The sequence below is a fragment of the Camarhynchus parvulus genome, chromosome 28 (genome assembly GCF_901933205.1).
Source record: "Camarhynchus parvulus chromosome 28, STF_HiC, whole genome shotgun sequence".
Lineage (NCBI taxonomy): Eukaryota > Metazoa > Chordata > Aves > Passeriformes > Thraupidae > Camarhynchus > Camarhynchus parvulus.
The window spans coordinates 3,379,251-3,405,695 of record NC_044598.1 but is presented as its reverse complement, the minus strand read 5'-3'; the positions used below and the strand labels follow the sequence as shown (position 1 = coordinate 3,405,695).

Below are 26,445 nucleotides of genomic sequence, written 5' to 3'. Positions count from 1 at the left end.
TCCCCACCGGTGGCCCCGTGCATTTTTCCCCACAAGTGTCCCAAGCTGGCCAGTGCTCTGCCAGGGACACGGTGCCACGTGGAGCCATGGACGTGCCAGGGAAAGCTAATCAAGCCAGGCTTGCCAATTAGTGCTAGAAAGCAGCTGAGGACTTGCTAATTAGTTTAAATTTCACAGGACTGGTTCCCAAATGAGTCCCCAGGCGCCACGCTGAGCTTGGTGACCCAAGGCCAGCTTTTGCAGGCAGGATGTGACTTTGCCAGCTCCTCTACCCCAGCACAGCACCCAGACGTGCCACAGGGCACTGGTTAGGCCTGGCAGGAGCCACTGCCACCCACAGCCAGAGCACAGCTCATTACACCAACAGGGCACTCATTACACCAACAGGGGACTCCTTCCAGGACAGCTCTGGGATAAGCAGCCAAAATCCATCCCAGCAGGGAAAACAAAGGTCAGCCCAGTGACATTAGGATGCATCCACCCCAAAATCACTCAATGGGGTCCCCTGTTCACACCCAGCAGTGCCCACACACCACTGGTGAAAATGACATTTGCTGGCACAAGCATCCTTGCCCTAAAAGGAAAACCCCTTTTCTCCCTGGTCTCACAGGGAGAAGCAAATGGCACTGGGGACACGTGCACAGGGACTGACCTGGCTCCACTTGCTGCTGTGGAGTAGAAAATTCAGCCCTGCATCCCAGGGAAGCAGGTGGGGAAGGAGCTGCAGGGAGGTCGGGGAACCCAGAGGTTTGCTCTTGGCTCCCAGATTTTATAGAATCACAGGATCATTAAGGTTGGAAAAGCCCTCCGAGATCATCGAGTCCAGCTGCTGATCCACCACGAACCCATGTCCCCAAGTGCCGCAGCCACACCGCTTTTCAATCCCTCCAGGGCTGGTGACTGCACCACTGCCCAGGGCAGCCTGTGCCAGTGCTTGACAACCATTTCCATGAAGAAATTTCTCCTGATTTCTTCCCTGGTGTGACTTGAAGCCATTTCCTCTTGATTTTGGGGGGTGTGATCTCACAAAATAACCAGAGGAGTTTGTTAAGGCCCCATCAACATCAGTTCTTGGGGGGCTGAGCCCCTGCAGGAGCAGAGGTCCATCCCTGCAGGCCCAGACTGATAATTTAACACCAGATTAAGTTGTTTTGCTCCCAGGTTGAGAAGTCTAACCTGTTTTCCAGCCTCGGGGAAACAGCCCTGTGGAGCCACAGCCTGGCTTTAACAGGGGCAGAGGAGAAGGTCACAACCCTGCTACCCCTCCCTCACCCATCCATCCCTTCCCCAGCCCCTTCCCTCATCCGTACATCCCTCTCCCAATCCTTTCCCTGCACCCAGCACCATTTCCTGCTCCCCAAACCCCATCCTGGAGAAATGCTGATGCCAGGGAGAAGTTTGAGCCCGGCCTGACCACCAGCCATGGCCAGGGGCAGGATTATTTGCTGGGCAAAAAGCCACCACTGCCACCACCTCCACATTGCCACCCGCTGCCAGGCAGATTAGGTGACTTAATCCCTAAACAAACAAACTGATCCCTGGGATTTTTTTTTTTAATTAATTATTTTATTTGAAGCAGAATTCAAAGGCTGCAGACAGCTCATCTCATCCACCCCCAAGCACTGCAAAGCCCCCCTGGGAAGAATATGCAGCCCTGTGGTAGGAAACCTCTGCTGCTGGGGAATTGGGGCTTTTCCTCCCTAAAAAACGCTTCTGGGATTCTTCTCTCTCCCAGAAAATAACCCCGAGAATTGCTGGTGCAGGCATCCCAGCGGGGGAAGGGGCTGCAGGGCCCGCAGCTGGACAGACGGACACATGTGGACAGAGAGCCGCCGGCCGCAGCTGGGCTCAGCTTGTTTTGAAAGTCACGGGGGTTTCAGCGGCGGCGTTTTGCAACCAGTTCGGTGTCACAACAACAACAACAACAACAACTCGGTTCTGCTTCGCAAACAGGCCCCGGGGCCGCCCCGGCTCTTTCCTGCCCGCGTCAGCCGCAGCAGCCTCGCCCGGACCGCGGCTATTTCCAAACCCGGCCACGGAAAACGACTTGAAACAGCAGCGAAAGTGAAGTTTTCATCTTCCCCCCGCACCCAGAGGGCCTCGGAGCTGCCCTGGGGGATGCTCAGATCACTGAAAACCCCTCCGGGATGCTGCGAGCCCCAGCATGCCAGCCGGGAGAAGCGGTTAAAAAAACCAAAACCATCTTCTCCCTGCCTGCCCATGGCAGGAAGCGTTTTCTTTGCTGCACTTTCAATGTTCTCGGATGGCTGCTCGCAGGGCCAGCTCAGCCCCTGGCACGGTCAGAGCTTTCCAGGCTTTGGCAGCCGCTATTGAATTACGGGATATTTTTTCTTTTTCTTTTTTTTTTTTTTAATTTCAACGGAAACTTTACAATAGTAGTAAAAGAAATCATAAACTCAGAGTGTCGGGAGGCGGACGGCTCCGGGTATCGGGTGATCGGGAAGGGGAGGACGCTGCGCCCTTATCGGCACACGCGGTCCCGCCCTGCCCCCTTGGCCGGAGGTTTCGCAGCATAAACATATTTTGCTCAAGCAGACGGCCAGAGGTGAGCTAAGGACAACTCGATAACCAGCGAGCCCCCACAAAAATCTGCCTTTTCCAGCAGTCTCCCCCATCTGTCTCCTCCCAGCTTTGCAGAGATAAACACAGGACCAAGAGCAACCTCCCTCTTCTCGCAGATCCGCTCCCAGGGTGTTTACCAGCTCTTTGCAGGCAGATTCACTCTCCCTCATTTTTTTTCACACGCCAAAACCGCCGGGAAAGCGGAGGGAACCGGCTGGAGCCCCTCCGGCTCCGTCCGCAGCACCACAGCCGCCCTCCCCACCGGCTCTGCCCGGCGCAGCCACCTCCAACCAGCCCGGAGCCCCCGGGCTATCGCTGCTCCATCGCTGCGCCGGGATGCGGCGGCATTTACACAGCTGCTCGGCAGGAAAATCCCTCTCTCTGCTCACAAAACCCCGCGAATTGAAAGATAACCCCTCGAGTTTAAAGATAACTGCCTCCAGGTGGTTGGGAAATGGGGAGGGGGCTCATTGCAGGCTGCTGGAGGTGTGTGGGAATCCCTGTGGGGAGGTTGGAGCCTTCTCCCCCCAAACCGAGCTTGGGCTGAGGTTGGTTTTTTGTTTGTTGTTGAAATCAGCTCAAATTTGCTGCTTCTTGCAGGGTGATAGGGAGGAAAAAAGGAGCACAGCCCGGTTTCTGAAGAGTTTGAGGTTGGGGCGTGGGTGGAAGGATCAGAGGCCTGGGGTTTGACAGGGCTGTCCCATCATGGCTGAGGTGACAGGGACAGTGAGGGTGACAGCCCCGCACTCCCGGCCTCTCAGCTGGGGACAGCTGTGTCCCCACCGACAGCCAGAGCAGTGACTGTGGTGCCCCTGGTGCCACACGAGCAAGGTTTTATCTGCGGGGTCAGGGCGTGGGGTGCCACCGTGCCACATCCCCCTGGACACGGCTGGGGATGTCACCATGGGCATGGCGGGAGATGTCACCATGCCACATCCCCCTGGGCATGTCAGAGGATGTCAGAGCGCCACATCCCCCTGGGCATGGTGAGGGATGTCACCGTACCACATTGTCACCGTGCCACATCCCCCTGGACACAGCATGTGGTGTCACTGTGCCACATCTCCTGGGCACGACAGGGGATGTCAGAGTGCCACATCCTGGGCACGGCAGGGGATGTCACAGTGCCACATCCCCCTGGACACGGCAGGAGGTGCCACCGTGTCACATTCCCCTGAACACGGTGGGAAATGTCACCGTGTCACATCCCCTGGCCATGGCAGACCACCCGGGGCTGCACGGGGACTTCTCTCCGGTTTGTGAAGCGGCTCCTGGGAGTGACGGCAGCCCCAGCCCGGGTGTGGAGCAGCGCTGGGAGCAAAGTCCATGGTGCCACTTCCCTGGCACAGGGCAGGGCCGTGCCACCCGCGCGTGGCGTGGGAGCCGTGCCCCGTCCCCAGGCTCCCTGTTTGTGTGCCAACACATCACGTGCCGCCGCTGGATGACCCCGGAGGTGGGGGGGGGATTTATTTTCTTTAAGTGTTGTCATTGTTGTTTTTTTTAACAAAGCCAAAATATTTGCGTCCCCGCGGGGACGGCTGTGGGTCACCGAGCATGGAACGCCACACTGGGGTCCCGGCAGGAGAGGGGACACCCGGCTCCGCGGGGAGGGTCCGGTGCCGGCGGCTCCGTCCCTGGCACGGTCCCCAGTGTTTATACATAGACATGTTTGTGCGCGGCACCGGCCCCTTCCTCGCTCCCAAACAACTGGAGGAAAGTCAAAAAGTCACAAAAATTTTCCATTGCCCGAGGAAGGGAGGGAGCGAGGAGTGGCTGTGCAAAGGGGCCGGGCAGTGCCAACAGCGAGGGACCCCAAATGAGGGGTTAGACCCAAAAAAAAAAAAAAACGAGGGCTTGGTTTTGATATAGTGAATAAAAGTGGGGGTTTGCTGCAAAGACAACACCGGCAGCACCGGCCACCACCGGGGTTTGTGGCATGTCCCGGTGATGTCAGCATGCTGCTGGCACCATGCTCACAGGGGACATGTGGCACGGGCAACACGGCCACCCGGCCGCTCCAGACCCCGTTTCTTGCCATTAAAAAAACCGGTTTGGAATTAAAAAAAAAAAAAATCCTGCGGTTTCTCTGCAGTTTTTCCCCGCAGCCGGAGGGGCTCTCTGCCCGCACCAGGCTGGGGAAAAGCTGCGATTCCTGTCGAGCCGGCGGGAAAAGCCCCGGTGCTGGGATGCGGGGACTTTGCCTGCGGTTTCCGTGGGCGGGAGCAGCTCCGGCAAACAGCGGCTGAGTCAGCGGGCGGAGGGCAGAGCGCTGCCGCCCCGGCACGTCGGGGTGCGCGGCTGCTTCCCGGAGCCCTGGCAGAGCTGCGCCGCACCAAGGGGAACCTCAGAGGCCCCGACCCCAAAGATGCTGCCAGGGCAAGGCTCAGCCCTGGAGCGAACCCAAAGCAAGGCCTGGTGCTGCTGGGGTCTGTGCCAGTCCCCTGTACCCCCAGTGCTCCTAAACCTCCTGCTGCCCCACAGGGTGCGAGTGCTGCCAGCCCGGCATCCCTGATGCTGAATTTGGGCAGTGCCTAAACCCCGACCCCAGCGCAGGGACAAGAGGGGGCATTCCACTCCAGCCAAAATCTGGATTTATCATCCCCGTGCCAACAGATCAGCCCCCGGTGGGTGCCCCTGGGCAGGTTCTGGGGTGAGCTGCGCACCGCAGGGCTCAGCCCAGCTGCGATGGGGGAAGGCGGTGCTTGTTTCGGGAGCTGGACGGGAGCCCGGGCCGGAGGCAGCAGCGGCTCAGTTAATCCCGGCCCTCGCAGGGCTGCGCCAGCCCCGGCACATTCTGTCCCTGGCAGCGCCGGGACGGCCACAGGCTTGGCGTGTCACTGTCCCCCCGCCACCGACCCCCGGTCACCGGACAGCAGCCTCAGCTGCCGGCTGGGCCACCGGGGTGGCACCGAGCATCCTCCGGGGACGGGCTGGGGGAAGGGAGCCCCCAAAGATGCTGCAGAAAGGGGCTGCAGGACCGGGGTGTCCCCGCAGAGCTGTGAGCTGCGCTGGGGAGGGGGTTCCCAGCAGCCCTGCGGGGGAATTTTGGGATTTCAGCCCCCCGGAATTTTGGGATTTCAGTCCCCCCGGAATTTTGGGGCTGAAAAGCAAAACTGACAGGCTAGAGTAGCAGAGCAGGGGCTGGGGGTGGCTTTCCGTGCCCCTCGCAAGGAGCAGGTTCTGACGGATGGTCTGGGCAGCATTTTCCAGCGCACGGGGCCAAGAGCTATAAATAATGCCAGCACTGTAATTGCATCACGCGCCTCCCGGCCGGGGTCGGGTCTCGGTGCTGCCACGGCGCCGTTCCGGCTCAGCAGCCCCCCGGGCAGCCCCAGCCCCCCGTGCCAATAAACCTGGATCAGCCCGGGCTGCTCAATCAGGACTTTGGAGCCGGGGCAGATAAACAACAGAAGGCTGGAGGGAGCACCGGCAGCGCTGCCAGCAGTTGTGAAAGCACTGCCTGGAAGGGTCCGCACCGTGCCCTGGCTCCAAACGTCCAGACGAAGTATTTTTAGCCCCTCCAGGGTTCAGGATTCAGGAGTGCAGACCTTTCCTGGCAGGAGCCCCGGCTTGGCCAAGGCCCCCCAACCTCGCTGCGCTACTGCCCGACTGTACGAGAAAAACCCGGAGGCGTTGACAAGAATCCCCGCTGGAGAGATCGCTGCCACACGGGCACCGGGAGCGCTGCCCACCGGCCCTGCTGGCCTGTCCCTGTCACCGTGTGACGCAGTTTCACAGAAAGACACGGCAGGACAGGCACGGGGGGCTGGGCACTCGCCTCCCCTCGGGCCAGGGGAATAAACAGCCCCTTGTGCAGCCGGGGCAGATGATCCGGGGCTGACCAGCAGCCCCCTGATGGCACAGAATGGTTCCCTTGTGGCAGGCTGGGATCAGCCTGGTCACAGGGCTGCCTTCGGGGCCATCTGCACCTGGGGTGCCCCCTTTGATGTCACCAAAAAAGCCCCAAGAGGCCACAGCACACCGGGCACTGCTGCTGCCAGCGGCAGATCCAGACACGATCCCCCCAAACGGGGATGCAAACAAATTCCCTGCGAGGCTGGTTAATCCTGCCCCAGGGGAAATTAATCAGAGCACCAGGGATGCCAAATAAAAAGCAGATTTGAATAAGGGTTGCAGGAGCACCAGGTTCTCACAGGCAAACACTGGGACAAGTTCTCTCCTCTGGCCCAGGGCAGGAGCACGTGCTCTGATGCAGCTGCGGGGCTGAGCAGCTCAGCAAACAAAAAAAAAAAAAATTAAAAGTGGGGGGGAATCACATTCCAGGGGCAGCATTTTTAAGCAGCACGATCCGTGGAAGAGAAAACTAAAGCCCTGATTCAAACCCTGCCTTGCATGCACCAAGATTTGCCGTGCTCAGCAGAGATGTGGAGCACAAAAATGCTGTGAAAAACCAAATTCCAGCCCAAGGAAGCAGGTGAAGGAGCCTCCCTGCTCTTCCCAGCCAGCACAGCATGGGGCTGATCCCAACCCTCCTTGGGACTGGCTGAGCCAATGCAGGAGTGTCCCAGCTCCCAGCTGGACCTGCTGGGTCCCTGCCAGGATTCCAGGACGGAGGAGAATGTGTCTGTCCTCCTAGAGCCTGGACATAAACAGGAAGCAAGTGTGGAAAAATACAACAGGTTTGCTCACAGCTCTGCATCCCAGGTAAGGGCAAAAGTGCCCAAACTGCCCAGATGTGGAGGAGCTGGAGGTTCAAGGGACCAAACCCATGGGGAGCAGAGCTGGCTGGGCGACCCAGTTAATCCCAGTGCAGGACTGGGCACAGGGTAGAGCTGGACAGCGAAGAGAGGGCAGGGAGCACTCCCAAATGCCAACAGCTACAACATGGCTCCAGACAATGGGAAGAACAGAAGACTATCCAGGCAACAGTTTGGTTTAAAGAATTTATTTCAGACAAAAAACTCCCCACCAAAAAGTCGTACAAAAAGAGTAGAGACAAAGAGTGGTCATTACAAAAGTGTTCACAGATAGAAAAGACTCATCTGAGCAACCCCAGCACGGAGCCCAAGGCACGCTGGCATTGGTTGTGCATGGCCAGGGATTGTCTCAGTGAGGGAATGCAAAGGTCCTCAGCCCCCAAACTCTGCTCAGGTCCTCTTGCAGTGAGCAGGGTCAGCCCCTGGCTCCTGACCAGAACACCCAGCTCACCCTTCCCACACTGGTTCGCAGCCAGCGAGCACAGGTTGCTGCTGTGGGCCTCTGACACCTCAAGTACTCCCAGCCCTGAAGGATTTATCCCAACTCCACACTTTCCATCAGCACCTGTGGCTGCCACCAGCCTTACACTGGGCTTCCCTCTCTCTTCCTTGGCCACCAGGCACAGCTCCAGCCCCCTGTGCTGGTACCACAGTTTGAGGGTTGGTTTCAGCCCCATCTCAGGGAAAGCACTAGCACACTGTGCAGGGTAGGTGCTGATACTCACAAAACAGCTTTCCTGTTCTTAGTAAATGGCACCAAAATACTGCCACAGATCATAAATTCATCCCCCAAGCCCTTGTAACAGCCCTTGGAGGTCTTTAGAGTTTGGTTAAGCAGCTCAAACCATTCCCCCCCACAGGTACCCACAGGCTTGTGGCAAAGATTATCAGCAGTGGCTGAGCCCTCTATTTCAACTAGCCAGGAAAGGACCTTTCACTGCCTTGGGGGCCTGCAGTCCTGGTGAGCCACAGGCAAAGGGCAGCATCTGCATCACCCCAGGGCCCAACCCTGAGCACCATCCAAACAAACAAACATTCTCCAGTAATCCTGAGAAACGCCTCCAAGCTCCTGGTCTCCATACCAGGAGCTGACAGAAGTTTTCAGAGCACGGCACTGCAGGCAAGGGGAGAGCAATCTGGGCTTGAATTCCCTGTTCTAACCCCAAAATCCCAGGGCAGTTCTGAACCCTGCATGTCCCGCCCAGCTCCTCGTGTTCTCCTACCCGTGCCGGGGCCATGGCCCCGCGCTGGCTCTGGGCCCGGGAACAGTCACGACAGGAGTGGCCGAGAGCTGTGAGCAGGGTCGGGGTGGCACGTGCCCGTTTCCAGACCCCAGTGCTGTGAGGCTGCAAGCTGCCATCCCCAGGGATCGTCACGCTGCCGCACGCAGCCGGAGCGCCCCTCTCAGCAGGTCATGCAGCGCGGGCGGATGCCATCTGACGTCGGGTTGGGATCCACCTGCAGAGCCAAGGCCACAGTCAAAAACCTGAGCAGTGGCACATGCCAGCCTCCAGCAGCCTCCCAGCCCAGAGGGATGAATCACCTCTGAGTAGAGCGGGGGTGGTCGGAAGCGGAATTCCTGGATGTAGGCGAAGAAGGGACCCTCCAGGATGTCCCCGAGCTCGCTGCGGCACGGAGGAGCCAGGCTCTGCTCGGCCTCCGGGCTGGACACCACTGCTGAGTACTCAGGGGGGGCTGGAGAGAAAGGAGAACCATCAGGGAATAGCAAACACTCTCCATAAATGGAGGACACGCAGGTAAAATGGCTTCAAACCCACTACTGCCCAAATCCTCTCAGTTCCCTGAGGAAGGAACCCAGGAGATTCAGCACCACAAGTACAAAATTAGGTTAAAAAAAAGCCAAACTGGCCCAGCTGAGAACTTTGTATCTCACTCTCCTGATCAGGGGGTTTATCCCAGGGAGAAGGAGATGCTCACCCTCCAGCTGCTCAGGGATGGTGCTGAGCCAGTCCAGGTTGACGCTGTACTGGCTGCTGACACTGGAAGTGCGGCTCCCAAAGGGATGCAAAGGGATGGTCCCGATGACCAGAGGCAGTTCAAGGAGCAGCTTGGAAGTCCCAGGAATATCCACACAAACCTGCCGAGACAGAGAGCAGCAGGGAAGCTCAGCTTGGTGGTGTCTTCCCAGTCTGGAGGGGCAGGTACCTCCCCTGAGCTGGGCAGGAGGGGATCCCTGCAGAGCTCCCTCACCTTCAGGGAGTATTCCACCTGGATGATGCGGCACTGGAGGATGGACGGCCCCACGGGCGGGATCTTCAGCGCCCGGCCGTGCCACACCTCCCTCTTCCCGGCTGGAATGGGGTCCCCAGTGATGCTGGTCACCACTGACTTCTTCTGCTTCTTGGTGCCCCGGGCGATGAAGGTCTGGGTCTGGATGATGGCGGCCTTGGGCACCACGGCCCGGCTGGTGCAGTTGTCGATCTCAGCGAAGATGGGGATGACCTCACCTGCCAAAACAGACACACATTTGTTGGAGGAGGGGAGGCACAGCCCAGTTCTGCCTCGAGGAATTGCTGCACAACCCCCCAGCTGAGGGCTGGCCATGCTGTCTGACAGGCCAGGCACGTGTGTTCATCCCAGAGGAGCATCCTAAGGATGCTGCCCACACTAAAGCTATCTGATTTCCTGCCAGCCCCCAGTGACCCAAACCCCCTCCTCTGGGCTCACTGACGGTGGTCAAGGGCCCCAGCACCTGGTCTCACCTGGGGTGTAGCCTTTTCGGTCAATCTTGGCAGTCACAGACACTTGGCCACGGTTGCAGTACCAGGCACGAGCAAGTTTCTCCTTAGCACCTGCCTGGGGAGCCTGGAGAAAGGGAAATATTTTGGCTATTTGGTAACTAAGGATGAAACTCACAGCAATCACTTCCCTGGCACCAAGAACCTGCCAGGGAGCATCAGCAACTTCTCAGGTATCTGATGCAAGAAGCTGTTGCAATGCATTAAGGTTTCCAAAACCAAAGAGGCACAGCTGACCTCTGCCCAGCCCAGGTAATGCTGGAGGGCACAAGTTACAGGGGGGAACTATTCCCTCTGGAAACCAGGCCTGCATTGTGATGCTGAAGGGGAGGCAGACACCTTCCCTGTGGGCTACCTTGAGTAAGTTTTGGGTGCCAGAGCCCTGGGGTGGAGCAGGGGGAGCTCACCAGCAGTGCAGGGGTGTTTATGTCGATGGGTTCAATCACAGTGAACTCCTTCTTTGCTTTCTTCACTGTTGACCAGGGTCTGTGCAGCTTGGCCTTCACCCAGTAGCGCACACTGCCGTGCTTCCCCTCAAAGGAGGTGGCCAGGGTCCTGGGCATGAGCAACAAACAATTTTAGAAGGGTTTTGCTCGAAAAAAAACCCTCATTTTCAAGATGTCCTCTCCCCCCAAAAATGCCAACTTACTCGGGGAGCTGGAAGGTGAAGGGGAACTCATGCTTTCCTGCCTGCAGGACAGTGGCCTCACCATTGTCTGTGGGCAAAACAGATCGAGGAGGATTAGCTCCTTCCTACAGGCAGGTCACAGAGGTGTGCAGCACCCAGCAAGGAGCAGCACGAGGGCACAGCAGAGTTTCTGCCAGGGCTGAACTGCAGCAGCTGTGACACAAGAGCTGGGCACTGTCTGCATTCCACGTGTCTGCAGACAGGCACGGCCCAGGGGCACCTCCTCGGAGAGCTGGGCAGCTTCCCCAGGTGGGCTCTGCTTCACCCTCACCCCACAGCTTTGGGGTGAGAGCCCCAGATGCCCAGCTGGAGGGACTGTGGCCAGCCAAGCCCCCATGCCCCTCAAGAATTTGCACCCCAGGGCTGAAGGGTTCATTAAGGCTGCTCAAAACAACCTCCTGAACCTCCACACTTTTCCAACGCTGCTTCCCTGCCATGAACGGCTCAGATAAAAGGAGGAGTATTGTCTCTAACTGAGATGCTGCACAGCAGCATCATCCAGCTGTGCACCCCAAGATTTCAGGGTGCACCAGAACGTGAAGGGTCTGCAGGGACTTCCACAGAGTGCTCAGTCCCTAAGGCACCCAAATTTCAGCTTGTTGGTGTATCATGCCCTCAGCAGCCAGGCTGAAACCCAAATCCCTGCAGTTTTGGGGTGCCACGCACCCCATTTGTGCTGGCTGGGGTATTTGGAGCCCCTAGCAGCCCAGGCTGCCCCGGCACCCAGATCCCTGCAGTTTTGGGGTACCATGCACCCCAATTTGTGCCCGCTGAGGTGTCTGGAGCCCGCAGCAGCCAAGGCTGTCCCCCGGCACCGAGATCCCTGCAGTTTTGGGGTGCCATGCACCCCGATTTCAGCCGGCTGAGGTGTCTGCAGCCCTCACCAGCCCAGGCCGGCCCACAGCCGCGCTGTCCCGGCCCCTGCGGTGCCCGCTGCCCTCACCCGCCTGAGGGGCTCCGCTCCCAGGGCTTCCCCCCGGGGCAGGGTCTGCCGTACCTGGCGGTGCCATCAGCGTGTCACGGTGGCTCAGAAACTCCACCTGGTCGCTGTAGCTCTGCGTGTAAGCGGTGCTGGAGCCGGCGCTGCGGGACTCGGTCCAGTGGACGCGGGCAGCGCCCATGGCCCTCAGGCGCAGCGCCCCGAGCCGCGCGGCCGCCGCCAGCTCCAGCACCACGCGGCCCGACACGGCCTGCCCGGGGCTGAAGGCGGCCGGGCCGTCCCGCTCGGCGCCCTCCAGCACGATGGTGAAGCGTTTGAGGCGATCGAAAATCATGGCGCTGCTCAGCCCAGACCGGCGCGATGCGGCTGAACCCGGCTCAGCTCGGCTGAGCCCGGCTTTAAGCGGCAGGGCGGCCGGGGGCGGCCCCGGCGGGGCGGGACGGGCCGGGCCGGGCCGGCCCCGCCGGGCTCAGCAAAACAAGGCAGGGAGCATGTGCGGATCGGCCCTGCCAGCTCCACCGGCGGGTGCGACCGTGCGGGGCCGGTCCCAGCCGGGCTCCCCGAGTTATCCCGGGGCCGCACCGAGACATCGCCGCCGAAGCGGGGGCTGGGCGGGGGCTGAGTGCTGCCGGTGCTCGGGGGGAGACTCCCTGTCTGCTGCCCGGCCGGGCAGTGCCCCCCAAGGCTCCCTGCAGCTCCCATCCTTGTCCCCAAACCCTTCTCTAGCTTCTGTGCTTGCCCCACAAATTTCCCTTCTAGCTCCATCCTTGCCCCCCTGCAAATTTCCCTTCTAGCTCCATCCTTGCCCCCCCGCAAATTTCCCCTCCAACTCCATCCTTGCTCCCTAAAACTCCCTTCCAGCTCCTATTCTTGACCCTCAAAATCCCCTTCCAGCTCCCATCCTTGCCCCCAAACCCTTCTCTAGCTTCTGTGCTTGCTCCACAAATTTCCCTTCCATCCTTGCCCCTTCCCCTCCTTCAATTCCATCCTTGCCCCTTCCCCTCAAATTTCCCCTCCAACTCCATCCTTGCGTCCCAAAACTCCCTTCCAGCTCCTATTGACACTCAAAATCCCCTTCCAGCTCCCATTCTTGCCTCTCAAACTCCTTTCCAGCTCCTGACCTTGCCCCTCAAAATCCCTGTCCTTGACCTCCAAGCCCTCCTCTAATTTCCATATTTGCCCCCTAAATTTCCCTTCCACCTTCATCCTTGTTCCCCCAAACTCCTTTCCAGCTCCTAACCTTGCCCCCCAAAACCCCCATCCTTGCCCCTCAAAATCCCTGTTCTTGCCCATCAAAATCCCCATCCTTGACCTCCAAGCCCTCCTTTAATTTCTATCCTTGCCCCCTAAATTTCCCCTCCACCTTCATCCTTGTCCTCCAAATCTCCTCCCATCCTTGCCCCTCAAGCTCCCTCACCAGCTTTTATCCTTGCCCCTCAAAGTCCCCATCCTTGCCCCTCAAATTCCCCATCCTTGCCCCTCAAACTCCCCCTGCAGCTCCAACCCTGACATCCCACCCATCTTTGTCCAGAATCCCCGTTCCCAGTGGGCTGTGGTCAGGGGGATTCCTCTCTCCTTGCAGTGCCCCCAGGCCAGAGCCGAGGGCCACACCCCACCCTGACCCACATCCTTCCCTGCCCAGGAGCCATTCCCAGGGCTGGGAACCGGCCACAGCTGGATCTGGGCTCCTGACACACGCGGGGATGCCTGGGACATCACTCAGTTCTAAGAAATCAAGAACTGGCTGGGGTTCAGCTTGTGCAACGACAGGGTGAGCAATCCTCTTCCCTGCGCTTGTTAACCAGGCGAGTGCCAGTTTTCCACCAGATCCTGCTGGGATTGGTGTCCCAAATCCAGTGACAAATTCCACCTGCATAGGCAGGAGCAGCCCAGGGACTCTCTCCGTGCTGGTGCTCAGCTGGGGTGAAAGTGTGGAAAGTGGGAACTGCTGGTTCCCGGGGGGGACATCACCATCAGCAGCACTCTGAGATGTTGTAAAAGGGAGGAGAAAGGAATCTGTGCCCCCCAAAAGGGTTAATGCAGCCTTAGAAACTTCTATTTTGGGGATGAATGTCATGTGTGTGGAGCACCAGAGCCCTGCACCCCCAGCACAGGCCAGGGATGAGACAGAACAGGCATTAAAAACGTTACTCAGCACTTGGCTGCCTGAGTTTTGGGGATTTTTGAGTTGCTCCCAGCCATGCCGGGCAGGACCTGCTGTGCTGAACTTGGCTGATCACAGCCTCTGAAAAAATGAGCTGGGCTGAAGCCTGTCACTGCTTTTAGCTGTTTCCAAGGCTGGACTGGAATTGTCTGCCTCCCCAGGGGAAGGGGACTGTGGTTTGTTTTATGTGCACGGCCATTTGCTGCCACAGGCAAACATGAATCATAGCAAAAGCTCCGAGGGAGAGGGAAAGGAGGAAGGAAGGCACGTCACAGCACGAGTTCACTGGTGACACCAGCTCTGGGAAAGAGCCTGGTGTCTCTGCAGTGACATGAGAGGTGGGGAGGCTCTTGAGAGGGGCTGGAGCCTTGGCTGGGCCCCTCTCTTTGCTTGGCATCCTCCTCCTCCTCCTCCCGGCACACACCCCTGGGCTGTGACTCAGCCCTCGCCCACGAGATGCAGATCCCTGCAAACCAAACCCAACCAAACCACACCAAACCTCCCTCCCATCGCACGCGATGCCCTCAGCTGTCCCTCACTGTGCCAGGGCCTCGCTGACCCTCTGGGACCCCCACACCCAGACAGGGTCTCTCCTCTCTCCTGCCATCCCCAGGTGGGGAGCACAGCCAAGGGCTTTCCTTTCAGGCGCCCAAGGCAAGCCCAGCCAGGCCGGGCACAGCACTCAGGGCATCATCTCCAACTCTTCAGCCCCATCTAGAGTCTGGCCAGGCTGGAGCTGCTCCCAGCAGGAGCTGACAGCCTGCCCGCCTCATGGGGGGCTGCACCTTCCCCGACCCGCTGCTGCGACCTGGTGGCTCTCGGAGTCACACGAGGAGGGAATGCAGCAGGTAAATGGGGAAGGCAGCAGCCCAGGGTGGGGGTGAGATGGGACAGTGCAGAGCCTGGCACAAGCACGTGCTGCCAGGCTGAGGAACCAGCCCCATCCCTGCCAGATTTGGGACTGCTGTGTAGGGCCAAGGATTAAGGTGCTGCTTGAGGCTACCCTACAAAGGAAGGAGAGCCCTGATGCCAGAACTCTCCTGGATGTCTTCATGAAAATAAAATGGCTTCTGGATGTTTGCCTCTCACCAGGGCAGGAACTACACTTTGGGAACTGCTGCAGGATCCTCAGAGAGAAAAGATCACTGCACAACAATTATTTATGTTTCCTATCCTCCCGTCATGTAACACAGAAGAGTCCAGGGCTCTCCTTGTGCTGCCTTTGCCCATTAACCCCGTCTTGTCCTCTCCCCCTGCTCCCTCTCTCAGATGATTACACAACACACGTTTAAAGGCCCTGCCTGAACATCCTCCTTGCACACATTTTTCTTGTCTCTCAGCACAGCACCCCAGTGCCAGCACTCACCACCCTGCCAGGAAACTGCAGATAAACTCAGCTGAGGGGAGAGCAGAAGGGAGGGCGCTTATCTGCGCCCAGCTTCCCTCCTCTGCACTGCCTCGTTACCATGACAAAACCTGCGTTTTTTTAAACACCACGCAGACACAGCTGATCTCGTGGAGAAGCAACAAGAAAGGAGCAGTCACAGGGCCTGACTGTCGGATGGTGGCACGTTTCTCACCAGCTGACATCACGAAGGCCCTCACGCTGCTGTTGGGGACAGAACAGGGGACAGCAGGATCCTAAGGAAGTTATTTTGGCTGCAGGACAGCCCCTCCCTGCTGTTTATTCCCATAAAACACCCTGGTGATCACACGTGTCCCTCTCACACGGCAGAAAAGGAATCTGTGTGCAGACAGAGACAATAAAATTTAAGTTCTGGTGAGGCTCTCTGCCCTCCAGGCAGTCCCTGTGCAGTCAGGGAGGGCCAGGAGCCATCAGCTCTGAGCTGCAGGTGTGCAGGGTGCCTGTGAGCAGCTCCTGCAATTCCCGCAGCCCTTGGCCAAGTGCCCTTCCCCACATGGCTCCAGGGGCTCCTGGAGCACACAGTCCCAGCAGCAGAATCCAAACGTGCTGGCAGCAGCTTGTGGCTTCCCTACAGACATTCCCTGCAGGGATAATGGGGGATAAAACTCACCCTGTCACCTCAGAGCTAATGGGACACAGGCCAAGAACTGCATGACCAACTTTTCAGGAGCTTCACTGCTGGAGAAGGGATTAATTGTAATTTGGACACTTTGTAGAGGTGCAGCTGCCAAGGGGACATCCTTAGGCACAGCATGGAAGAGCTGCTGCCAAAAGACACAAACTCCAGAGCAGTGCAGGTGTTTGGAGCAGATGGCATGGCACAGTTGTCCAGAAATAGAGAAAATTACCTTCCCAGTACATTCTAGAGACAGGAAAACCTCCAACAAGCCAATTCAGGTCCACTTTCCATCCCTCCAGTTTATTCCTGTAGCATCTACATTTGCCAGACTGGGCTGGCACCACTCTCTGGGTTGCACTTGGCCACTGACACATTGAAATGCCCTCAGCATAAATCCTACAGCCATCTCCAGGGCAGGGCAACCAGGCCATGAGAAACAGGGAAAGAGGGAGGAAAAGCAACAGAGGAATGGCTGTGACCCTGTTATTGGAGGGGAGGATAAAAGACGTGCATGTTCCTAAGAAAAGCCAGAGTTAATGAGTGGATGGACAGTTGAGACATCCCATATCCCTCAGCTCTGGATCATTTCATGCCAAGCACACAAAGAATGGCTTGTGGCATGCCAGTGGCTTGTCCTCCTGCAGCAGATCTAAGCAACGTGCCAGCTGGGCACGCGGCCCCAGCATCAGGGACCCGCAAACAAACATTGGCTGAAGCACTAAGTGCTCTTTCCACACTTGTGAACAGACACTTGTGTTTGCTTTTCCCTGTGCAAACACAACAAAAGCCACAAATCCCTGGTGTTCCCCAGCCCTGGCTTTGCCATCAGCCTCCTGGAAACCAGCAGCAGAGAGAGCAACCCTCGGCCAAGGTGAGAAGAAGGGCAAGGAGCTCTGAGTGGGTCAGCAACACCCACAGGGCAGAGGTGCCTCTGAGGGGACACCTGCAGCCTGAGGGGTCCCAACCCCACACCCTGGCACACAGACCCATCCAAGGGGGTTCCAATCCCACAACCTGGCACACAGAACCCTCCAAGAGGGTTCCAATCCCATGCCCTGGCACACGGACCCATCCAAATGGGTTCTAATCCCATGTCCTGGCACACAGACCTACCCAAGGAGATCCCAGTGGTTTCAGTGGGTTTGTGGGTTTGGGTGTGAACTCACCTCTCTGCTCAGCCCTGCAGAGGTCCTGTGCCCTGGCACACAAGACCCATCCAGGAGGGTCCCAACCCCATGCCCTGGCACACAGACCCACCCAAGAGGGTTCCAATCCCATGCCTTGGCACACAGACCCATCCAAGGAGATCCCAACCCCATATCCTGGCACACAGACCCACCCAAGGACATCCCAACCCCATGACTTGGCACACAGACCCATCCAAGGAAATCCCAACCCCATGCCCTGGCACACAGACATACCCAAGGGGGTTCCAATCCCACACCCTGGCACACAGACATACCCAAGGGGGTTCCAATCCCATGTCCTCTCACACAGACCCATCCAAGGAAATCCCAACCCCATGCCTGGGCACACAGACCCATCCAAGAGGGTCCCAACCCCATATCTTGGCACACAGACCCACCCAAGCAGATCCCAATCCCCCACCCTGGCACAGCCCCCGCCCGTGGCCCGGCCTTACCGGCGATGAGCTGCCGCCGGCGGTACAGGAAGGTCTGGCAGGCCGTGTAGTCGCGGTAGACAATGTTGAGGCCGATGCTGTGGCTCTCCAGCCAGTGCACGGTGGCCAGGCCGCGGGCACACACCTCCAGCGCCCGCACCCGCATTGCCCCGCGCAGCTCCAGCTGCACCCGCCCGTGCAGCAGCTCCCCGCCGCCATGGGCCCGGCCGTGCTCCAGCTGCACCGCCAGCCTCCGCACCCGCCCCGGCAGCTGCATCCCTGCTGCCCTCACCGCTCCAGGAGCTGCCCAGGGAAAGGAGGAAGAGAAAAAGCTACACCAAAATTCCTGAATTTATCGCTGCAGGCCTCCCCGGGGGGTTGGGACCGAGCGCCTGTTTTGCAGCAGTGCTTCAGCGTTGGACTCGTGTCCTGTAGGGACGAGGGATGTGTTTTTAAAGGGAGAAAAAAACGTGCCTCCATCTTATCTCTGAGGCACAGACACTGGCGATGTGACACAGGGACGTGCTGGGAGGGGTGACACCGCCAGCAAGTTGTCCCAGGGGTGGCACAAGGGCCACCATCTGGTTTCTGAGGGTATACCTTGCCAGGCCTGTCTCCACAGATGAGCTGGGCCACCCTCTATTTTTGAGGGTATACCTTGCCAGGTTCTGTCTCCACAGATAAGCCAAATTCCTTTAGGAAATCAAAGTTTTGAGGGTATACTTTGCCAGGCCCTGTCTCCACAGATGAGCCAAATTCTTTGAGGAAATCTAATTGGAAGTTTGTTAAAATGATCTGTGTGAGGTTTGTTATATGTCAGAAGCTAAGTTTGATTATACCAAGAAGTCATATTGCTATAAACTGGGTGATATGGAGTAAGGTTTAAATGAGGCCTGTTTTCTCCTAGGAAATGAAAGAAGTAACATGTATCCATAGTTAACAAGCCTAGGATTTCTAGCCCTTGAAGGTCAGATTTATCAACTTTAGAATTATCAATATAAGGTCAGATTTATCAGCTATAGAATTATCAATATAAATTTGGTGTTTCTGGCTGGGAGTTAGAGATGGACATGATCATCATGTGCTGGCAGATCTCACACAGCAGGCAATCAGAGAAAGCCTGCTTGGCCTTCCTGCTTCAGGCATTCCTGGGGCACTGCTGGAATGGGAGAGGAGCTCAGAAAACTCCAAAAACCAGCTTTGCTTTCTGTGTCTGAAGTTGCGCTAAAATCCACGTGAAAAAGAATGTGAATAATCACAGGGACTCCCAGCAACAGCTCTGCCAGCCAGCTGGTGCCTCCAAGGGTGATTCCAGCACTTCTCCCCGTGGCTGTTCCTGCAGCAGCACAGGTGGCAGTGCCACCTCAGGGTCACATCAAAGTAATGAGGCAGAGCTGGAGCAGATGCAAGTCCCTGTTACTCCACCAAATGTTGCAACTGAGGTGTTTGGAGGTGTTTAACAACGTGCTGGCATGAGGGACTGATGGGAGTGCCTGTGTGCACTTGGAAGATGAGAGTGCACGGCTCCTTTGAAGCACGTGTGGAGCAGAGATTGTCTCATTCCTGAAAAATAAAGAGTCAAATCCATAAAGGAAAGCACGAGGCTCGTGGGCCAAGGCACTGCTCACACACAGAGTGAAGCAGTTGTGAAACTTCACCAGCCCCGTGCTCAGAGGGTCCTGAGGAATCAAAGCCATGTGCATGAAAAGGCTGAGAAGAGTTTCTCAAGTTCAGCTGTGCCACCCTGCTCACTCAAACCCCAAGGGACAGGGCTGGCCAGCCCCCACTGATCCCTCTGGAACACACCTCGATCCCAAACAGAGTTAGTGCAAGCTCAGCACTCAGGAAGCCCATGTGAGTGACCAGCTCAACAAAAACACAGGGCTCACCTCTGGGAAAACAGCCCGCTCATCACAAGCTGGCCAGAGCTGCCTCGCTGTCCTACTGTTCACTGACCTTTGCTTGCAGGCCTTGACACCAAAATCCAAACAGAAAATAAGGGAAAATCCCATCCCCCAGGCAGCCCTGGTGGTGCCTCTCGCTCTGTTTGAGCTCCTCACTGCTCTGTTCCACCCCGGGGCCTGCCCAGAGGCTCTCCGTGCCTCCTGCCATGCTGAGGGATGTGGCACCCACGCCTTTGGGCTAATCTCCTCGTGTTTATTCTTGCTGTCACAACACCTCCTTGTGTCCTCATTCAAGCTGAGAAATAGATGTTCCCTGCGACAACACAGAGCTGGGCCAAGAGCAGAGCACAGGGATGGCTCTGAGAGCCCACGCCATGTGGGCAGCTCAGACTGCGTCAGCACTCGCTGGAGGAGGGAGGACATCACCTTCCTGTGGGGACAGGGCCCTTCCAGGGTCCCCATGGGGACACGGGGCCCTTCCAGGGTCCCCACGGGGACACAGCTCCCCTGGGAATTTGCCTGTTGGATTTCAGTGGGTTTGTGGGTTTGGGTGTGAACTCTCTGCTCAGCCCCACAGACGTTCTGTGCCCTCCTGGGCAGAGCATTTCACCTGAGGAGACAAAACAGCTCTCAGCTCACTGGGATGGGGCTGACAAAGGGGCAGCTGGCACCACTGAGCCTGGCAGCACCAAGATCTGAGTGTTGTCACCTACAGGGTCACCCCAGCCGGGCAGCTGCAGCATCCTCTGTCTCTGGTACCTGGCACATGCTCAGCTTTCTCTGAGGTGTTTTCCCTGCCTGGACACCTCCAGCCATGACAATTTTCTTCCTCTGACCCTCTGTGGGGGACTTCAGTCCCCTTCTACCTCCTTCCAACGCTCCCTGCCTTAGGGATTGGTTGCCTGTCCTTCCTCTGCCTTCAAAATATTTCTCATCTATGACTGTGCTCCCACCTGAGGCTGGAGCAGACAGGGTTTGGTGCTCAAGTAGCTCAGGAGCACACTCCAAGGGGAGTGAAGGGGAGGCTGGAGCTTTGCTGGCTATAAACCCACTTCCCCTGTGGTTAATCCAAGCGTGTTAAGGCTGGGCCTGCTGTGGCACATCTTTGGGAAGTCCCCTTGCAGCATGGCTGGCGTGGTTCCGACAGAACTTTGATCTGCTGACAGATGGAATCAAAAGAAACATTAAATTGGAGGCAGTAAATGAGGAGGCAGCACCAGGAAAGCTCTGCAGGCACAGATACCTGTGTGCATTTCCCCTGGTGACAGGAAAAGGCCAGTTCTGCTGTCAGCACTTTGCTCAAACCCTCGCCCAAACAGAAAACAACTCTCAGGGTGAGGAGGCAAATGGAGAAATTCACATGGCACTTATGGGAATATCACTCCATATGGTACTTATGGAGCTGCTCCAAAAGTTTAGGGCCAAGGAAAAGACCAACCCAGCTATGATCTGTTCCACATTTAGCAAATCAAATTGCTTAAACACAGATCCATGGCATGAAGGGACCTCTCTGTGAACTGCTGGACAAACAGGAGGCAGCGTCACAGGAGGATTTTCTTAATGCCTTCCATGACCAGCTCTAACCACATCCCTTCCTGGGGTTGCATAAGCCCAGCTTTTGATCAAAATCCTTTCCTTCCTCCCAAAAACAAATGTAAAACAACTTTTAAAAACAAATGTAGCGATGTTGAAAGATCAAGACACTGATTCACGTCCCAGAAATCATTAATTTTATTCATTTTACGTAAGGAAGTGGCAAAGGGATTGACAGCAGATTGCAGTGAGGTGAGTCACGAGACTGGGACAAGGATGTGGTGCATCAGGTGGGATCACTGCGGCATCTGAGGATACAGCAAGTGGAGAACAGCCAGAATCACTGAATATCCCAGGTGGGAAGGGACCTGTGACCATGTTCACAGGGGTCTGAGGATGAGGGAAGAGACGAGGATCTGGCTCCATGTTTCAGAAGGCTTGATTTATTATTTTATGATATATATTTAAACTATACTAAAAGAAGAAAAGATTTCATTAGAAGGCTAGCTAAGAATAGAAAAAAAAAAGAATGAATAACAAAAGCTTGTGTCTCAGACAGAGAGTCCGAGCCAGCTGACTGTGATTGGCCACATGAGAGCAATCACAGATGCACCTGTTGCATTCCACAGCAGCAGATAATCAATGTTTACATTTTGTTCTTGAGGCCTCTCAGCTTCCTATGAGGAAAAATCTTCAAGATTTTTCAGAAAATATCATAGCTACAGGGACCCACAAGGATCTCAAGGATCTCAACCCTTAAAAACAATAACCTGTTGTATATTCATACACCTCATACATGATGCATCAATTCCATTCAAACACAGGATTCTGTCTGGTCATCATCAGCTTCTTCCTCTAAATCTTAATGGCGCCTTCGAGGCGGGAAGAAGTTCGTTTCTCCTGATAATGGAGCAAAAAATTCTCTTTCTCTGAAAGATTCTGGTGTTCTGTGGCTGCTATCTCGCTGCGAGTCCTTTCTTTAAAAAAAGTATCCTACATAGCATCGTTTCTATTTTACCATTTTGTTATAACCTAAAACTATATTTACCACACTACTTAAGAGAATTAATACAGCATCACTTTCTAAAACAACACATATAATATTCATTTTAATATTTGCGACAAGCCAATCATAAAACACGCATTTTTCCCAGGCACCATCCCCGGGCAGGGCCCGGCTGGGCCGCGGGGGCAGCCAGGCCGCGTTGCCATGGCGACGGCACCGCCTCCTTCCCGGCGTGCCCCGCGCCGGCACGTGACTTCACACCCGGAAGTGTTGCTATGGCGGCGGGCGCGCTCTGGGGGCTCGTGGCCGCGCTGGAGACGCACCGGGGCCGCGACCGGGCGGTGAGTGAGGAGGGGGGTCTGAGCCCGCCGGTACCGGGCGGTGAGTGAGGAGCGGGGGTCTGAGCCCGCCGGTACCGGGCGGTGAGTGAGGAGCGGGGGTCTGAGCCCGCCGGTACCGGGTGGTGAGTGAGGAGGGGGCTCTGAGCCCGCCGGTACCGGGCGGTGAGTGAGGAGCGGGGGTCTGAGCCCTCCGGTACCGGGCGGTGAGTGAGGAGGGGGGTCTGAGCCCGCCGGTACCGGGCGGTGAGTGAGGAGCGGGGCTCTGAGCCCCCCGGTACCGGGACTGTAGCGACCCACCCTTAACGGGAATGAAGCACCTGAGGGATTCCTAAGTGCTGGTGGGGGAAATGAACGACAAAAAGCGGAGGGGGCACAAACAATCTGAGTTTTACCGGTAAATGACGGGATGGAAACGGGAATGGGAGTCCTGGAGTACAGGACAGTGGGAAAGAGAAAGGAAAGGAGAAAGGAAAGTGGAAAGGAAAGGAGAAAGGGGAAAGGAAAGGAGAAAGGAGAAAGGAAAGGAAAAAGAAAGGAGAAGGAGGAAAAGGAAAGGGAAAGGAAAAAGGGACAGGAAAGGATGGATGGATGGATGGATGGATGGATGGATGGATGGATGGATGGATGGATGGATGGATGGATGGATGGATGATAGATGGATGATAGATGGATGGATGGATGGATGGATGATGGATGGATGGATGGATGGATGGATGGATGGATGGATGGATGGATGGATGGATGAGCAGCCCCCGTTCCAGCACCACCCCCCCGTGCCGTTCCCAGGTCCGGGCTCTATCCTACGGCTGCCAGCTGGCGGGGGCAGCGCTGCCCGGCCCCGGGGGGCTGCCCGGGGGGCTCCTGGCCGCCTCTGCCCAGCTCAGCTCCTGCCGCACCGCCCTGCGCCTCTTCGACGACCTGGCCATGCTCCGGCACAGCTGCAGCTACGGGCTGGGCCCCGAGGTGAGCACGGCCCCGGTGCTCCCGGGCGGCTCCCGGTGCTCCCGGGCAGCCCCGTGCCCCATGCGCCGCTCTGTGCCGCTCCCCGCAGGGTGAGGACGCGCTGGTGCGGGGGCTCTCGGTGCTTTCCAACGTGGCCAACCAGCTGTACTACCCCTGCGAGCACCTGGCCTGGGCCGCCGATGTCGGCATCGTCCGAGCCGCCTCCCAGCGGTGGTGGGCGAGGAGCACGGCGCTGTGGGGCTGTGCCCTGCTCCTGGGCATCCTGCGGTATGGGATGGGCACCGGGGGGCTGTGCCCTGCTCCTGGGCATCCTGCGGTATGGGATGGGCACCGGGGGCTGTGCCCTGCTCCTGGGCATCCTGCGGTATGGGATGGGCACCGGGGGCTGTGCCCTGCTCCTGGATGGGCACCGGGGGCTGTGCCCTGCTCCTGGGCATCGCGTGCCCTGCTCCTGGGCATCCTGCGGTATGGGATGGGCACTGGGGGGCTGTGCCCTGCTCCTGGATGGGCACTGGGGGGCTGTGCCCTGCTCCTGGATGGGCACCCGGGGCTGTGCCCTGCTCCTGGGCATCCTGCGGTATGGGATGGGCACCTGGGGTGATCCTGCCCTGGCAAAGCTGAGGGAGGTGCTGTTCTTCCTTGCTGGAGTTGGTAGTGAACAAGGGAGGAAAAAAAACCTCCTCCTGTTCGGTGCTGTAGGAGAACTAATTCTGTGCTTTTCAGATCGCTGAGGATTTTGTTCCAGTTAAGAAGAAAACTGAGCCAGCACAAGTGGTATGATTTCCCTCTGTGGTTGTAGAGCTGATCAGGCAATCTCAGAGTGGTTTGGGTTGGGAGGGACCTTAAAGCCCATCCCATCCCCTTTCACCTTCCACCATCCCAGGCTGCTCCAAGCCCCAGTGTCCAGCCTGGCCTTGGACACTTCCAGGGATCCAGGAGCTCTGAGAATTCCATCACAGCCCCAGGCTGCTCCTTTCACTGTCCCAGGCTGCTCCAAGCCCTGTCCAGCCTGGCTTTGGACACTGCCAGGGATCCAGGAGCAGCCCCAGCTGCTCTGGGAATTCCATCCCAGCCCCTCTTCACCCTCACAAGAACAATTCCTGCCCAAGATCCCATCCATCCCTTCCCCTCTGGCAGTGGAAGCCATTCCCTGTGTCCTTTTCCAAAGTCCCTCTCCATCCTTCCTGTCAGTTCTCATCTGTAGCCATCACAGCTCTGAGGACATGCTGGACTAATGTGGGAAATGGATTTGGAGGGAATTCTCAAAGTTTGGCAGAAGGCTCACACAGTGTGTGCAAACCTTGAGATAAGAAATGCTGACTTAGAAATGCCATGGAATAGGACAGACATTGCTGAGGGAGAAATGGAACTAGAAAGTTTCAAAGGATGGTTTTGTAAATAAGATTAGATACCTTGGAGAAACAGAACTGTGAAAGATGCATTGTAGTAGGGCCCATGAGGGGGAATTTTATATGATTTGCTTTAAGGCATTTACAGACCAAGACAGACCTGAAATGTTTATAATGTATTGTAATTAGGAAATAGTTAACTTCTGATTGTGATGGTGTGAATTATAACATCTGTATTGTCTCACCCTTCACATGAGACTGAAAATGGAATAAAAATTCTTAAAACACCTCTCAGTACCCCATCTCTGGGTAGAAAAGGGTTTAATCTGGCACACTGTCACTAACACCACCTTTTCCTCCAGCAGCACTTCACCTCAGAGGCAGCAGAAGCTGAGAGCCCAGGTGAGGGCTGAAGTTCTGAGCATCCTCATGGACACAGCAGATCTCTGCAATGCAATCCACTGGCTGCCTCCAGGGTTCCTCTGGGCAGGAAGGTTCCCCCCATGGCTGGTAGGACTCCTGGGCACCATCTCCTCCCTGATTGGAATCTACCAGGCATCAAGAGGAACAAATTCTGAAGCTGCTTAAGCCAGAACTGAGCTTCACAAGCTCAGTTTTCACATGATAAAAGTGCCTTTAGGGAGGCAGGGTGTATTTTAACTTTCCTGGGTTGATGATTGTCCTTCCAGATATCCCATAACTGGGACTGAATCCAGATGCCTGTTGCAGAAGGGATTGTTTGCAGCTGCTAATTCTTATCACTCTTCATCAGAGAAATAATTTGGGTGAATCCTCTGAAAATCAACAATGGGTAAAACTGAGGGGGAAAGACTTGCTTCCATCTGTCCCAAAAGATAAATGCAACCTGCCAGTGTTGTTTGCCACTTAAAGGAGCAGAGTGGCCACAATTCTGTCACAGAGAACTGGTAAGGGAAGAATCCTGGGAGCTCCCACTCTGGGCTTGGGGCTGTGCCTGAGCCAGGATAGGATCCCTGTGCTGGGAATTCTCCAGGTATTGGGGTTTGGGCTCAGACAGGAGCCAGCAGAGGCGCTGTTGGTGTTTCCCCAGAGGTGAGAGGGGCAGGAATTGCCGCTGGAAGCAGCGTGGACCTTCCTAACCTGCCCTGCCCGTTTGAGGAGTGGAGATTCCCCCCGAGCTGAGGCTCCAGCTGTGCCTTTGTGCAATGCCACCGGGTGGAGCTCTTCCACCAGGCTCCAGCAGCCTCCAACAGACCTTTTCTAATCAATTTCCTGCCTTTTTTTTTTTTTTTTCCTTTGTAATAAATCACCTTTCAAAGGAGCAATCAAACCGAGCTGGGGTTTGCAGTTACAGTTCTGGGCGTTGCCAATAATAAACGACACAAATACTTCAGAGGTGGCCTTGAGTGATTGTTCCTCCTGATTACAGGGAGAAGTTCTTTCTCTTTGCTTCTGAAAAGCTCCAAAGCATTGGTGCTGTGTGAGCTGCAGCTCCACATGTGTCACCAGCCTTCGTCCTTGTGAAAAACGCCAATCACTTGTTTTTAACATTTTAAAAGTTTCATAGTAATAAAATGGTTATAAAAATAGTAATATAATTGGAGTAATAACAATTTGGACAATTTGAATTAGGACAATATGAGATAATAAATACAAAGAGTTGCAGATGTCCGGGTACCTCTTTCTGGGCAGCATGAGCCGAGAAAGGACACAGTTAACAAAGGATTAACCCTTAAAAACAATAACCTGTTGCATATTCATACACCTCATACATGATGCATAAATTCCATTCAAATACAGGATTCTGTCTGGTCAGTGTCAACTTCTTCCTCCTTACAGCGCCTTCGAGGCA

General features: G+C 56.4%; 2 protein-coding genes across 4 annotated transcripts; one reads left to right on the top strand and one right to left on the bottom strand.

Annotated features, from left to right (window-relative positions):
- Positions 1–7,514: 7,514 nt before the first annotated feature.
- Positions 7,515–17,937, bottom strand: ARRDC2 (arrestin domain containing 2). Of its 2 annotated transcripts, none has more exons than XM_030966850.1 (8): positions 17,540–17,937; positions 10,710–10,776; positions 10,468–10,615; positions 10,025–10,127; positions 9,513–9,769; positions 9,240–9,399; positions 8,845–8,996; positions 7,515–8,759 (listed from the first exon to the last, which is right to left on the bottom strand). In XM_030966850.1, exons 1-8 carry the CDS (start codon positions 17,793–17,795, stop codon positions 8,706–8,708), a joined length of 1,197 nt encoding a protein of 398 aa, XP_030822710.1. In that variant the 5' UTR covers positions 17,796–17,937; the 3' UTR covers positions 7,515–8,705. The 2 variants fall into 2 exon arrangements, with proteins under 2 accessions (XP_030822710.1, XP_030822709.1); XM_030966849.1 differs by lacking the exon at positions 17,540–17,937 and adding an exon at positions 11,746–12,427.
- Positions 17,938–22,229: 4,292 nt separating this feature from the next.
- PEX11G (peroxisomal biogenesis factor 11 gamma) lies at positions 22,230–26,222 on the top strand. 2 transcript variants are annotated; one of them, XM_030966748.1, is made up of 5 exons: positions 22,230–22,302; positions 23,089–23,265; positions 23,354–23,532; positions 23,989–24,039; positions 24,980–26,222. In XM_030966748.1, the coding sequence occupies exons 1-5, from the start codon at positions 22,237–22,239 to the stop codon at positions 25,200–25,202; spliced, it is 696 nt and encodes a 231-aa protein (XP_030822608.1). In that variant the 5' UTR covers positions 22,230–22,236; the 3' UTR covers positions 25,203–26,222. The 2 variants fall into 2 exon arrangements, with proteins under 2 accessions (XP_030822608.1, XP_030822607.1); XM_030966747.1 differs by having other exon boundaries at positions 24,977–26,222.
- Positions 26,223–26,445: the final 223 nt, after the last annotated feature.